Raw genomic sequence first — 14,604 nt, 5'->3', positions numbered from 1 at the left:
GAAGTCGATGATAGGTATTGGGACTTGAACAAGGTTTAGGTGTTGAAGCATTTGAAGGTAGTTTCAAGACTCAGTTTGAGCAGGGTTGCTCGTGACAGTGGAAGCAGGTTTAGCAGAGGTGAAGCTTAGTGCTTGGACCAAGCTGAACGACAAGGCATGGCAAGTTTGGGAGAAGGTGAAGGGAAGCTCTTGCTTACCTTATACAGGTTGAAGCGGTTGAAAGAAGAGAATCCCCGGATTCGAGAGAAGCTTGCAGTCTTGGAAAGGAATATTGAAGAAGAGCTTCTTCAACTTGGTTGGACAATGGAGCAAGATGAAGTTGCAGATTGTGCTAACAAGGAAGAGGAAGCCGTGACAGTTGAAGATGTTGCAGACATGACCATGATGGAGGATGAACTTGAGGATGATCAAGTTGGACCAGGATCGTGCAGTTTGTGGACATGGATGAATGAGGAAGAGCCTCATGATGATGATGTAAGTACCATTGATACTTGTGTTTCATTTGGGCATTTGGTAGATGGACCGTATGCAGGGAAGGGCAAAGCTAGTTTGCCAATGCTATGGAGGATCTTGCCATGGATGACTATGATGAGACCTTGTATGGAGAAGCAAGGATTGTCGATTGTTGCAGGACTTGTTGGGATTGTTTATGACCTTATGGTAGAGGGTGCAAAAGCCCTTGACAAGGGTGGAACTTGATGATCATTGTGGATGAATGGGTCATGCTTTAGCCACATGGCTAAGTGCCCGGCATGACTCATGGACAGATTGGAGGGCACACTCTTGGGTGGACTTCTCATGGCCGAGACCAAGAGATAGTCTTGGTGGACACTTTGGTGGAGGAGCTATGATGGAAGGGACTCATGATGATGATGATATGGTTGGGTGACCGAGTTCACTAAACCGAAGATTGAAGACTTGGATGAGGATGACCGATGGTTGTGATGAGTCTACTTCGGTGGACTACATGGGCAACATAGTCATGGACATCGGGTTGGAGGCATGGAGCATGGCAGCCTTATGCAGGGACATTATGTGGGAGCACTTACAGAGGTGTCATGGACATCCAATGAGGAGTGCCAAGGCAAAGATGTTGTGCAGATGGATTTGCTAGTGTGACATGGAAACTTATTACTTGTGAGCCTATGGAGAGGTTGTACACTCTTGTGCAACAAGACCATGGACTTGGATGGAGTTTTGAGCAGATTATGCAGCATTCCTACTACATGGAGATGTTGGTTGGAGATGACTCATGGAGCTCATGATGACATGAGATTGTTGTGACTTTTAGGGACTTCATACATGGTGGACTTAGAGGATTTGATGCATTGAGGAGCTGAGGTCAGGAGAATTTGATGCAGAATGGGATGCATACTTTCGATTACATGTATGGGTGTGGCTTGGAAGAGTGACTTGATGTGGAGGATCAATATGAGACACTTTGGAGTGATGGAGTTACAATGATGATGATGATGCCTTGGTGGCTGCACTTGGGCATGGGTTGAGCCGAGACTCAACTACTTTGACACATGGACAGATGAGACAAGTGCATACTTGTTTCTATGGCAGACTTGAGGGATGACACATTGTAGATATGATGGAGATTGCTTCATGAACCTAGATGTGGCACATCGAGAGTCGGATTGAGGAGATGATCTCTTCATATGGAGGAGACACACACACATGATGATGTTGGGATAGATGTGGCTGATTTCATGTAGCACATTGACACCAAACATCATGGACAACATGTTGCAGATGAGATGGATGGAGTTCCATGGACCTGAGCATGGACTATGGAGATAGATTCTTGATGAGTCAAGGATGTGACAGGATGTTTTGAGAAACAACTGATGTGGGCATCGTGTTGGAGTATCATGGCAGCAGTTCACATGAGGACACATGATGAGGACAAGAGGTCGGTAATCAGGGATTGAGATGACATCTGATGAAGATACATACTTTGGTATGGTGAGCTTGGTGGCAGTGGTCACTAGGCCGAGACATAGTGGAGAAAGAGTCTCTACATATGTTGCAAGGATGTTTGCCTTGTGTAGAAAGGTCGACATCCTGGATGATGATGATCTTGGTGGAGAGCTACCGGGATGGTATGTTGTCGAGGACGACAACGATTTCAGGTGGAGGAGGATGTAAGGACCTCCGGTTGCGGGTGCGACGGGCGTCGGGCGAAGGCATGCACGAGGGCGCGCGGGCGCACGACCGGCGCATGCTGAACGGGTGTGCGACGGTGTGCAGGCAAATATGCGACAATATATGTGCGACGGGAGAAAACACTTATGCGACTAAGTGTTAGAACAATACACATATATGCGATGGATTAAAGATGTAAAGCTGACGTGTAAAAGAGTTATGTGTGGGCATACATTAGTAGATTGTGGGGTCGGCCATGGGGCTGACACCCCCATATAATCTCACGTAGCAAGCATATATATAAGACAAGTGTGGGAGCTCATAATCACCAACAAAGACTTCGCTCAAAAGCCTTCGCATAAGACAAGGAAAGTGCGTAGTCTTGGGTAAGAGAATGCGCACATCTCATGCGCATTAGGCTTGGGAGATTGTGCAGATTGACTTGGTGGAAGGTTGGCAAGTGTGCCACGGTTTGGGGAGGTTCTGATGTACGGTTTTATGCAGGACTTGGCAAAGGGTCTTGGGTGGCTCAGGTGAGCACCTCCCTTCGTGCAAGGGTGCAGAACAAGTTGTAAAAGGCAGGTGGCCTGTCTTTTGTAAAAATTGGTTAAGTGTGAGACTTGGTTCAGCCAAGACACACTTGTTGTAAAAATCTGATATTCTTAATAAAATTGTTGGGCAGACTGTTCGGGAGTTTCCCCTCCCTTTATACTTGTTTGCAATTGTTGATTTTCTCGGTTAATTGCATATGGATAATGAATGAGTATGGGCTTCATTAAAGTATAAAGGATAATGCTTTTACTTGGTTGCGAAACACAAACTAAGTATGTTAATGTTGGAGTAGGCGTAGTCCACGAATGTTAGTATTGTTGAAAAGAAAGCGTTCGGTGGTGCCGCACCTTGCTACAAGCGGTTGGAAGACTACCGCAGGTGTAGGGGCGTGACACGATATGTCGGCGATCGGCAATCGGGGGCCTCTTCCCTTTCCATTTAAGTCCGCCTCTTGTACCATCTCGGATACGATTTCCCTTTATAAGGGTTTTCTTTGCCATTTTTAGGGGATTTTGCCTCTTTTTCCAAAGAACAAAGGGAAACTTCTTTCTGCGATAACTTCTGCATTTCGAGTCCATTTTAACCTATTTAAGTTGTAGTAGATTCAGAAAGAAAAGATCTCTGCAATGGAGCCATTTCTAAGAACATCCTTGGACTTTAATTTTCCTCTGTGAGGAACACTTAGACTTAAAAGTCTATCCAAAATCCATTTTGGATCAAGTTCATACAACATTTTTCTTCATTTCACTATAACTAAGATATACTCAACCATAATAATGTTAAATGCATTTAGTTGTTTTCTACATAATACAAATTACCCCATTTTCAATGCAATTTTTTGTTTCCATAGAAAGAATATACCAATGAAAGATTTAGCTTGACACAAATCATTAAACTTCTAGAAAAGTATTTTTTCTTCGCACATTAAATAATACTTATTTAACCAAATATTACATCTTGTAATTTTGTCAAAGACAACCTACTCTTCTTTTTTTATACCAAAAGTTTGGTTCAAACACTACCCCATATATATTTATGAAAATATCTACGATGTTATTTAATTAGATCACCCTGTATTCAGTAGAATCCAACAAATTGTAATGTTAAAATATCTTGAATTAGTATAATATTGTAGTTTTTATTACTTTAGCATCCAACAGAAAATTATAACCACCTTTTATTTAAATTGGGTCAAGGGACCTTAGTGTTTATTGATCTTCTATTTATACCTTAGTGTTTATTGACCATGCTAACTCCAACGACTCAAGGATATTGGTATTTCCCTTCTTATCTCTTATCTACATGTGCTTAGTATTTTCCTACAACAAGATTTTCATACCTGCAAGTGCTTAGTATTTTCCTACAACAAGATTTTCATATCTGCAAGCTCCTACTCCAACAATGGATACCACGTATATTACACATATTGCGATTGCAATGATACATGAGATAAAATTAGGTGTTTATTAACAAGAAATAAAATAAGCAAAAAAATCATTAAACAACCTGATATCTTAAGCCAAAAATTATAGCCAAAAATCATTAAACAACCTGATATCTAAGGGAAACCCTTGCTAAAAAAAACTCCACACTCAATTGATTATTAAGTCCTGATTTTGAAGAAATTTCCACATCAGAATCGTAAGCTAAAAGCATACACTCTCCAACGCTTACAGGAACCGAGAAAAGGGTTATCGAATTGTATATGCTGTAAACAACTATCAATTAATGTGTCAATTAATTTGTTTCTTTTGTGGATTAGTATGGGTGGTTTATTAATAATTTGTATTTATTTTCTATATTAAATTTTATTTTAAAAATGTTAATTTTTTTTAAATAATTAATATATTTAAATTTAAATTAATAACATGAAATCATTATTATTATTTGTTTGTATTATAGAGAATAGTTATTAATAAATTTATAGAGTTTATATTTTGTCATTACTAAAAAAATTGGAACTTAATTTTCTTATATTAACGCAATCACCAATTAAACTGCTTCAGAAAACACAAATATTATTATTTTTAACTATATAAAAATTAGTGATCATTTGATATTTTTAACCCCTAAATAACTCTACATATAAATTTTACATATACAAATTTATAAATTTGATTTTTATATAAGGGTACATTAATTCAGGGACAAGTAAGTGGCAGTATAGATACTGGTTATCAGAGCCATTCAATTAGCATGGCTTAAATTTTTATGTCTTATTTTAATTTAATTATATGTTTCTTCTTTAAATGTATTTGAAATTGGTTAGAATTACAAATATAACATACATTTGGGTTGTAAAATTAATAAATTAGAATGTTTTATCCTATTTTTAAAATGCTAAATTTATTTATGCAGTTAAATATTCTTTTAACACTAAAAGTCATAATTTCGAATTAGACTAACCCTTTCAATTACATGCAGAGATGTTTAATATATTAGCCTATGATTCTTCTTTGTCGATCTAGCATCTTAGACTGGCCCTTTCAATTACATGCAGAGATGTTTAATGTATTAAACTGATTCTTCTTTGTCCATCTAGCATCTTGGTGGTGGCTAATACTGATCAGACGTTTTAACCACCCAATGACTTTTTCACTCCCAACCTTCTGCCCTATTTACTCTGTTGCATTCATATACATATTACAGGTATCCTGTTACAACTCCGCCGCTTGATTTTCCAGTTCGTTTACAACATTAGCAGGGGATTTCATGGACCAACTCTCTAAACTAGTATTTCTTTTCTTGTTATTGGCACCTGACAAAGATAGTCAGCATATTGTCTGGTTGGTTTAAGTAAATTTGATTGGTCAAGTTATGGGCATTTAATATACAACTTTTATTAGGTAGTTTTTGTAAGGACTACACTAAGAATCATTTTGTAACTATGAGAAAACTCTACAATTTAATATACAAGTTTTTATTATATACTTTTTGTAAGGACTCCAGTAAGAAATTTTTTTGTTACTATAGGAAAAAGTGGTCACAATTATAGGCAAGCTATAATATGGGTGGTTGAATGTAGTTTAATCGTTGAACGTGAAGACTTATTTACAGTTACAGCTTAAAAATTAAATATTTCTATAAATATTAATATTAATACAAATTATATTTTATGGTTCAGTTAAATTATTGTTTATTTTTCAATTTCAATTTTATTATAACTCATAATTTTACTCATACTATTTATTTTTAATACAACTTATTTAAAATTCTAAAATTTCCAAATTAATTTAACCTTATGACGATTAACTAATAAGACCCAACAAAAATGTCCTTAAACACCACTACTCTAGGAGTTTCATAAAAATGCACCTACAATCATGATGAAACTGCAATTACTAGATCAAGAGGTAGATGACTAAACCGAGAGAAAGGAATCGATATCTCGGCTCGAGCTCCAAATACATTTTATTATTTTTCAATAGAGCTTTACTCAGAAGCATACATACAGAGTATTAGAAAAATAGAAGAGAGAGCAGAGTGATTACATATAACTTTAATTATTTTTTATTTTTTTTTATTGATTACAAGAATTATAAATATATAAGATATAATATACTGACTATGATACATTTGGATCATAATTCCAATTTCTAATATAGGAATTGGTAGCTCCTACTGACTCTTAGAAACTTACCATAACAATTATATATGACATGAAAACATTACTTCCAACAATGTTCAATTAAAACAATTTAAAAGATATTAAGTTATCGCTAACTTAAAGATTCTTAGATTTTGTTTCCGCAATCTACAAAGAAATCAATTTGACTTTATCTGCCCTTCAGTAAGCACACTGTCACCTGGAAACCATGCTAATATTTTGACCGTTTTGTGGGTTGACATATTCAGTTCTTATTATTTCTATTTTTATTATGTTCTAAACGTACTTTAATCTCAATCATACATCTCTCTGAACCATTTATGCATTGCGATTGCCCAGAGCTCAATATTTACAAAATTGGAGTAACGGAATGTGAATTATTTATTGCTGCCATTGATCGTTCACTTCGATATCGACTATTGAAAACCCACAATATCCCAACTTTGAATTCTCACAAACTCGAGTGGGATATGCCTTACTGCATATTCAATTTAGTATATAAAACATAAATGAAAAGGTCAATAGCAAACAAAATAATAATATACCATACAAGAGAACTAAAGATATATATTAACATCTTTTTCATTTTATTTTATTTACTTTATAATTTTTTTTGTTAAGCTTGGAAATTTTTCATTTTCTATTTATAAACAGTGAATTTACACCACTTAGATATATTAGGTGGTCTCATTTTATTCATTGGGAAACCAAGTTTATTGGCGTCTTTCTAACCAAGATAAGTATGTCTCAGTTTCATGACAAGACAAGACCTTATATATCTATCTATCATAAGCATGCATAATGTAAAGTGAATGCTCCTGCATGAGAACCAGAAAGAAACCAAATTAACTAACTATCTACGTTCGTCTTTCGATGTTGATACCACTGGTGTTGGATCCTTGATAGTTTCCCCTTGCATCTTAGTCAATTCAATGATGCGTGGGATGTTCCTTTGAATTCTATCTAGTTGGATGTCCTGCTTGTGGTGTTGGAATTGAATTCGCTGCCAATCTGGTTTGTAATTGGGCATTTCTTGGAGGGACAGAGCCATCCCCACTGATATTTGTTCCATGACCTTCCCCAATAGGCTTTTCATAAGCCAATAAAGATATAAGGTCTATTTGAATTGGGTTATCCTTCCTTTGGTGCTCCCATGATCTGGGACTAATGTCATCTAGTTCGCTATCTCCTCCTCTATCTCACCATTTTGCTTAATTTCTTCCTCCCAATCTTCCAACAGATCCTACATCTATTCCCTCTCGGTATGTCGTGGTAGCTTCACTAATGAGATGTTCGACTGACTTTCTTCCTCTTCCCGGTCCTGATGTGCTCGGATATTTGGGCTTTGCAAGCTCCCTCCCTCGTCTTCTGTGACCCCTTTCTCTCGCTAGACGATCCATCTCCGCTCTGTTCAAAACGTGTTCACATAAAAGAGGTGTTAACTTCTATCTTTGGTACATTTTACTGCTTTCATTGTGGTTCTTATTGCTGCCATTCTCCCTATTCCTTATCTAAACCCAATTATGCTCAGAACAAGGTGCAGGTTGGGTGACAACCCAGTGGTAAGATGAGGCTAGTCTCCTTATCCTGTCGGGCTTCTCTCTTCTCCCTCCCTAGTTTCGCTCAAACCTTGTATGGTTGGTGGTCCCCTTCCTCGGACATGCAAGTATCCCTGTTATTTGGTATGGCTTCTCGTTTCCCCCTGCCCAGTCGGCTTACCCCTCTCCTCTGCTCTTATTATACCCATCATCCCCCACGGATCCTAATAGGTTTCTCTGTACAACTCCTACTCCCCCGTTCCCGAGGTCTTGTCGGGGTCGCCTCCACTGTCCCGCCCGCCAACCCATACATTTGATTGTTGTTTTCTACCATGAGCTTTTACTCTCAGGTTCTAATCTACCCATCCCTAATACCTGGCCTCTCCCATTTTGCTGCCCCAAGTAATGTCTGAGGTCTCATTACTATATTTACTTTATAAATTACCAATCACAATAAACTTCAATTAAATAAATCCGGCTGGAGTTGTATAACATTTAAAAGTTCATTAAGATAATGTATCCTCTATTGTATTTTCTAAAACATATTAATTAATACTAAAGTAAATTCATATAGTTAAATTCATATTTATATTAGAATGGACCATTGTAATAAAAAATTGAAATTAAACTAGTAACCATACTTAAATTAATTGTTTCTTATTTACAATTTAAAAAAATCTATTAAAATTGCTTATAAATATTTTTTATAAGATGATTTATAATATCTCTATATTTTTTTAGAAAGTATTGTCTTTGAAAAATACAAAATAAATTATTATTACAATAAAATAGACTTGGTCCTCTTTTATTAAAGTTTATTCAATACTCTTTGTAACTAAATTATTCAAAACATTTTCTAACCAAATTGCTTTACATACTACAAGTGTTGCTATTACATATTCATGTTTTGCTAATGAGATCATTGAGACTTCTTCGATATACATAAAATTGCACCTAAACCAAGATAGAAGGCATACCTTCAAGTACTAATTCTATAATCTAGACTAGTTGTTGCTACTACATATTTATGTTTTGCTAATGAGATTATTAAGGCTTCTTCAATGTACATAAAATTGCCCTTAAACCAAGATAGAAAGCTCACCTTCAAGTACTAATTCTATATCTAGACTAATACAAAGTAGTTATTAGTGTAACCATTCAAAAAACTATCATTACTACTTGAATATAATATATCATATTTTCTTATTCTTACCATGTATTCCAAAATCCTTTTTCAAATTACCAATGTGTTTCTTCAAGTACCTTCCTAAATCAGGAAATGAAAATAATGGAAAACATATTGTCTATTCTACTAGCAACAAAATACATAAGGTTTCCCATTAATGTAATGAACTATATAGGATCTACCTTTGAAACTATATCTTCTTTTTTCAGGATTTTTTCTTATTGTTATTACTGTAAGTGCTATCTTACAGCTCATATTATAAAATCTTTTTAGAACATTGATACGTATTTTACTGGACAAAAATTGACTAATTCACTTTCATGCCAAAGATGTATTTTATTAAATCTAAATATTTATTTCAAATTTTCAATTCCTTGTTGATTTAAATTGATTTATTAATAGCTTTCATGTAAAAACCATGTCATCAAAATCTACAGGGTTTGCACCATAGTTACCAATTCAGTCGAATTGGGCGAAAAAATTTGAAAATATTCCGTTCGTGCATTAATACGCCAATTCGAAGTTCTGTACGACATATTCAATGTTCAGGGACAACACAAAAGTTAAGCAATCACAATTTTCGATTTCTTGTGCCCATCTGCTCTTCATAAACCCTTTCGCATCCATGAAATTGGATATGGTTATCCGTTAATGTTACGTATGGTTATCCATGACTGAATTTTCATGTGGGATATTCCGTTCACAGGGAGAGCAGGTTAGATTCCCAATCGGGATATAGATTTCTCGTGGCTCATTTGCTGTTCAAATGTCGTTGTGGATACGTATACTCATTACTGTTTTTTTAACAAAGTAAATCTTTTGCCAAGCCTCTTAATGAAACCTGTTAAAATGTATGGTTTATGATGTGCAACAAAAATAATAAAATAGGCTATTTAATAAGGTTTGTAAAACGGAGGATGAACATATATATAATATGCAAGTTGTAAAATTATAAATAATATATAGGTAGGGTATGTTATCAAATTTAACAAAAATCAATGATGTAGTTATGTATTAGATAAACACAAAAATTTTCAGCATCCTCTTTTGAGACTTTTTATATTATAACTATATATTTCAACTTTTTAAAATATTAAAAAATATAGATTTTCTAATTTGTTCTCAAACTAAATTTTAAACCAACAATTTTTTTTCATATCAAACTGAATTCAAATTCAAACTCCAACTTTGTAACTCTGGTTTGCACCACCGTAAACCCCTATGTCATATTTCGACTAAAAGAACATATCAAATTTTCTCATTTATTCCATGGCACATGTTAGCTTCAATTTGGCAACGTAGTTTGCATCCATTGCACTGAACCTATTTGTGCTACACAAAAATGCCAAAGGAATAATAAGTTGACTGGTTTATAAATGGCCATTGTTATAATAAATGGATATATATCCCATTTGCCATCATGGGTCAAATAGTCATGTCTGGTTACGAATAACAATTTTAGATGGTATTATTTATTTATTATAAATTTTAGTTAATAAATAAATAAATATTGAATATAATATTATAATAGATAGATATTATGATTCTTATTTATATGTAAATTTTAATTTGTATTTGATATTAAATTAGAAATTAGAAATTTCATTGTGAATGTTTAATGATATGCTTATTTAAATTTTTAAAATTTAAATCATAAATATTTTATTTTTCTCGTTTAAAGTTGGAAAATACTCAAATTCATACTCAACAAACTTACTTACCTTGTTTGAAAAAGTGATATACTTGTTTTGAGTAGCTCTAGCTATTTTTAATACCATCCTTAATGTATCTAATCTAAAAGATAGTAAGAAAGTTTCTTAAAAACACCTTTGATACTAATCTTGCATTGCATATTTTAAGTTCACCATTTTTAATAAATATGTTTTTATAACAACATTTCACAACAACATTATCTTTACATACTAGTAAATCCACTAGTTCTCCTATATTATTCTTTTATATGGAGGCTATTTATTTATCTATGGCTTTGACACAATTCTCTCTTTTGATATCTTTTTCAAAACTCATTTTTTCATGTGTAGGGAATGTATAGTTTGAATGTTTATCTAATTATTCATAAATTTAATGGAAACTTTTGGTATTTCTATGTAAAAAGTTAACAATTGATGGAGGGCTATAAATAGACTAGCATGTTTCTTTTAATGACTTTCCTTGAACTTGAATTTTTTTAATTCTTCTCTCAGACCTTAAAATATATGATTGAGCTTGTGTACCTTATTGTTTTTCTTGCTCACTTTGCTCCTTTATATCAACTTGTCTATAAGAAAATGTTGCTGAGACAATCATGGTTTTTCCTATATTTTGTTTCAAGCTTTAGCTTCTTTTGTTTTTTCCTATATTTTGTTTCAAGCTTTAGCTTCTTTGAATCCTACATCTATGTTAATTTTAAAAGTCTTCATAATTTCTATATTTCACTTATCTTCATAGATTTTTAGGTATATGAGAATATTCTAGATGATTAAGGATGATAATTCATTGGAGATTGACTTTGAATTACAAACATATGATAGTAGAGGTGGAGGAAGGAACAATAGAAGTATGCTGGAATACAGTCATGCTAAATTCTTTGAATTTTCAATAAAACCACTGTAACATGAAATTTGGTTGGCATGTAATTGAGTAGTTATGGTCTACTAAATATTCACTATCTATTTTTAATTAGTTTACTACATTCATCATATGACCCATAAGTTTGTTAATGGACTCAAAATCCATGTCTACTAAATATTAACTATCAATTTTTAACTAGTTTACTGCATTCATCATCTTACCCATAAGTTTGTCAATAGACTCTAAATGGGTAATCTTCCAATTCAGGAAACTCCATAAAGTCCACAACATTATTATTTTTTTTTCTATGTCTTCATATTAAACCTTTAATGTGTGTCATGCTTGCTTGGCATAATATGTTGTTGCCACTTTTGAAAATATTGGGCTTTTTGATTCTTGTTAAATAAGTCAGATTTCCTTTCAATATTTCTCATGGTTGCTTGACATGGTTTTATGAACTAATTTATAACTACATCCCAACAACATCAAAACTACTTTTATTTATTGATCGACCAAACTTCAAAAGCCTTACTTCATAACATTGGTCCTTAATGTTACCCTAAAATATTGCTAAAAATCATTATTATTAATGCTTTTTAAATTAAGAACTCAACAAAACCTAAAATCAAAGAGACAATTCCAAAAAAATCCTTTTACTACATACAACATAGCCATCTATTATTTAAGGGAAAAAAGCATTTAAGCCCTATTTAATGTATAATTTCAAATAACTCTTCTAATAGATAACTCTTTTTTTTTACTATACCAAAGTATCTTTTATAAGCTAACTCATTCAACTAAATAGATTACCCTCTTTCAACTAAATAGATTACCCTCTTTATTTCTTATTTAGAAAGATTATGAATGAATAGGTTTTGGGCAAAGGAAAAATTGGTTGGTGTTTCATACTCATATGTTTCTAGTACCTTGGATAGATTTGATTTGAAATGATAGTAAATAATTGTGATGGAGAAGAAAATTTTCACTTGAGCATAAAATCTCTTACTTTTTTGCTTAAATTTTGTACTTTCTTGGGTAGAAAATAGTTATTGTTTTTTCAATCACAATGTCAATTTCCACGAGGATCTACTCGCAAAACTTCATTTTTAGTAATAACAAAATCTTGGTTACTAGTAGGTTAAAAAACATTACAAAACTTCATTTTTAGTAATAACAAAATCTTGGTTACTGGTAGCCGAAAAGACATTAATTTTTTTTGAAGTGATAAACCCTTGCTCTTTTCCACACATTTCTATTTCTTTTCTTTTTATAAAATGATGTTTAAATATATAAAAGTTTTCTATAAACATTAAATTTCAAGAACTATTTATATTAAATTATTAAATGTTTTCTCAATACTAATGTCCAGCCTAAATATTATCTGAGCATATTGACAGTGTCGAACTAAACTGCCTAAATAAAAAAGTAATTGCTTTATTCCATGTATGAAATCGCAGCTGTAGTCATAGTGAGCACCAAAGGATGAAATGAACTTTTATGAGGAGCAGGAGGCTGCCTGGCCACCAATACAATGGAAGCTATTGAACGTTTCTGTTGTTGTCAATGTATGTTGTGTTAGGTACGCGCGTTGGAAGATGAGAAAATTGAACTTGAAACCAAGGTATAGTTAGTTTTTTGGCAGTCTAAATTTTTGAATTGAGGTTTCTGTGATCAATCATAGTTATAAGAAGAGCTTTGGCGTAAATCAAAGGAAAAATTGATTGGTGTTTCATACTCATATGTTTCATGTGAAGGTCTTTCTATGTGTAATTTAGGCCGAAGCTCTTCTTATAATCGAAATTTTATTAAAACCAACATTTTCTTTGCCAAATGTGCATGGCAATATCTAACATCATGGTTTTGTCTCAGTTGCGAACTAGAGGCGATTCCTTCAGTTCAGACACTAACCTAAATCTCGGGTATGCGAATTACCCTGGTTTTCTTTAATCTATTTATGTTCTATGATCTTTATCATAGTTTAGTTCTAATTTCACAGTTACACTGACAGACTTTCGTATAGTACCATGCCCAGCGGGCTCTGCGACATGAACAGCAATGGAGATTGCTTCTCCAGTGAGATACCTTAATCAAATACAGTAACTAAAATTTCTCAGTACGGATCTATCCGCTATTTATTGCAGCTTCTTCAACCAAATCATGTATTAGAAGTCCCCAAACGGATATATATATATATATATATATATATATATATATATATAGATATGAGACGATCATGTATATTTTAATCCTTCTGATTTACCCAAAGTCACTTCCCCATTTCCATATTGTTAAACTAAATTACAACGAAAAATGACATTTTACCATCCGCTAAGCACGGAGCACATGTGACTGCTCCTATTTGCATATAAATTAACCATGCATGAATTTTTAATTGTACATGTAACAGTGAAATTTTATTTATACACTGATAAAAGAATGCTTACTGGTTAGATGAAGTGATTTGTAATTTGTGAAGAGTGTGATAAGGAAATAGAGAAAAAGGTTGTGGAATTTGCATAAAACATAGGGTAATGTAATTCTGACGTGTAACAAATTGTTTTCCTCTCAACGTCAGTTTGAGAAAAAAAATATTTTCTCTTACGATAGTTTAAGAGTTATTTGGGATATCTGAAAAAATATTTGGTTGTTTTATTCTAAAAAATATATGGAAATCATGAGGATGTTAGTTAATAAGATGAATTTTTATAATTTTAAATATCTTATGAGATTTAAAATTGGATTATAGTGATCGTTAAAAAAATTTAGAAAGGAAGTCGTAACCATTTTTGGTTGTTTTCTTCTGAAAAATATATAATGGAAATCATGACGATGTTAGTTAATAAGATGAATTTTTATAATTTTAAATATCTTATGAGATTTAAGAAGTCGTAAGCATTTTTCAATTCAGCATATTCTGGATCTGAGAATTTTTGGTAGAATCACCATACCCAAAATTTAGCTTTGATGAAGTAAAATATTCTGCAAATGACTTCTTATTT

At 33.3% G+C, this 14,604-nt stretch overlaps 1 protein-coding gene across 3 annotated transcripts in view; it reads left to right on the top strand.

The window, feature by feature from the left end:
• LOC149182489 (agamous-like MADS-box protein AGL8) overlaps window positions 1-14,055 on the top strand; it is a 152,232-nt gene extending 138,177 nt beyond the window's left edge. For all 3 annotated transcript variants that reach the window (XM_089418526.1, XM_089418527.1, XM_089418525.1), the window contains 3 exons: window positions 13,185-13,226; window positions 13,475-13,524; window positions 13,614-14,055. In XM_089418526.1, the coding sequence (XP_089274652.1) occupies window positions 13,185-13,226; window positions 13,475-13,524; window positions 13,614-13,692 (171 nt within the window). In that variant the 3' untranslated portion in view covers window positions 13,693-14,055. The remainder of the gene's footprint in view (window positions 1-13,184; window positions 13,227-13,474; window positions 13,525-13,613) is intronic.
• The last annotated feature ends 549 nt before the right edge of the window (window positions 14,056-14,604 follow it).

Source organism: Pinus tabuliformis, chromosome 3_2 (genome assembly GCF_031772625.1).
Source record: "Pinus tabuliformis cultivar Carrire ecotype Pingquan chromosome 3_2, CPIR1, whole genome shotgun sequence".
Lineage (NCBI taxonomy): Eukaryota > Viridiplantae > Streptophyta > Pinopsida > Pinales > Pinaceae > Pinus > Pinus tabuliformis.
The sequence above is the reverse complement of the archived record's forward strand: the minus strand, read 5'-3'. Positions and strand labels throughout refer to the sequence as shown.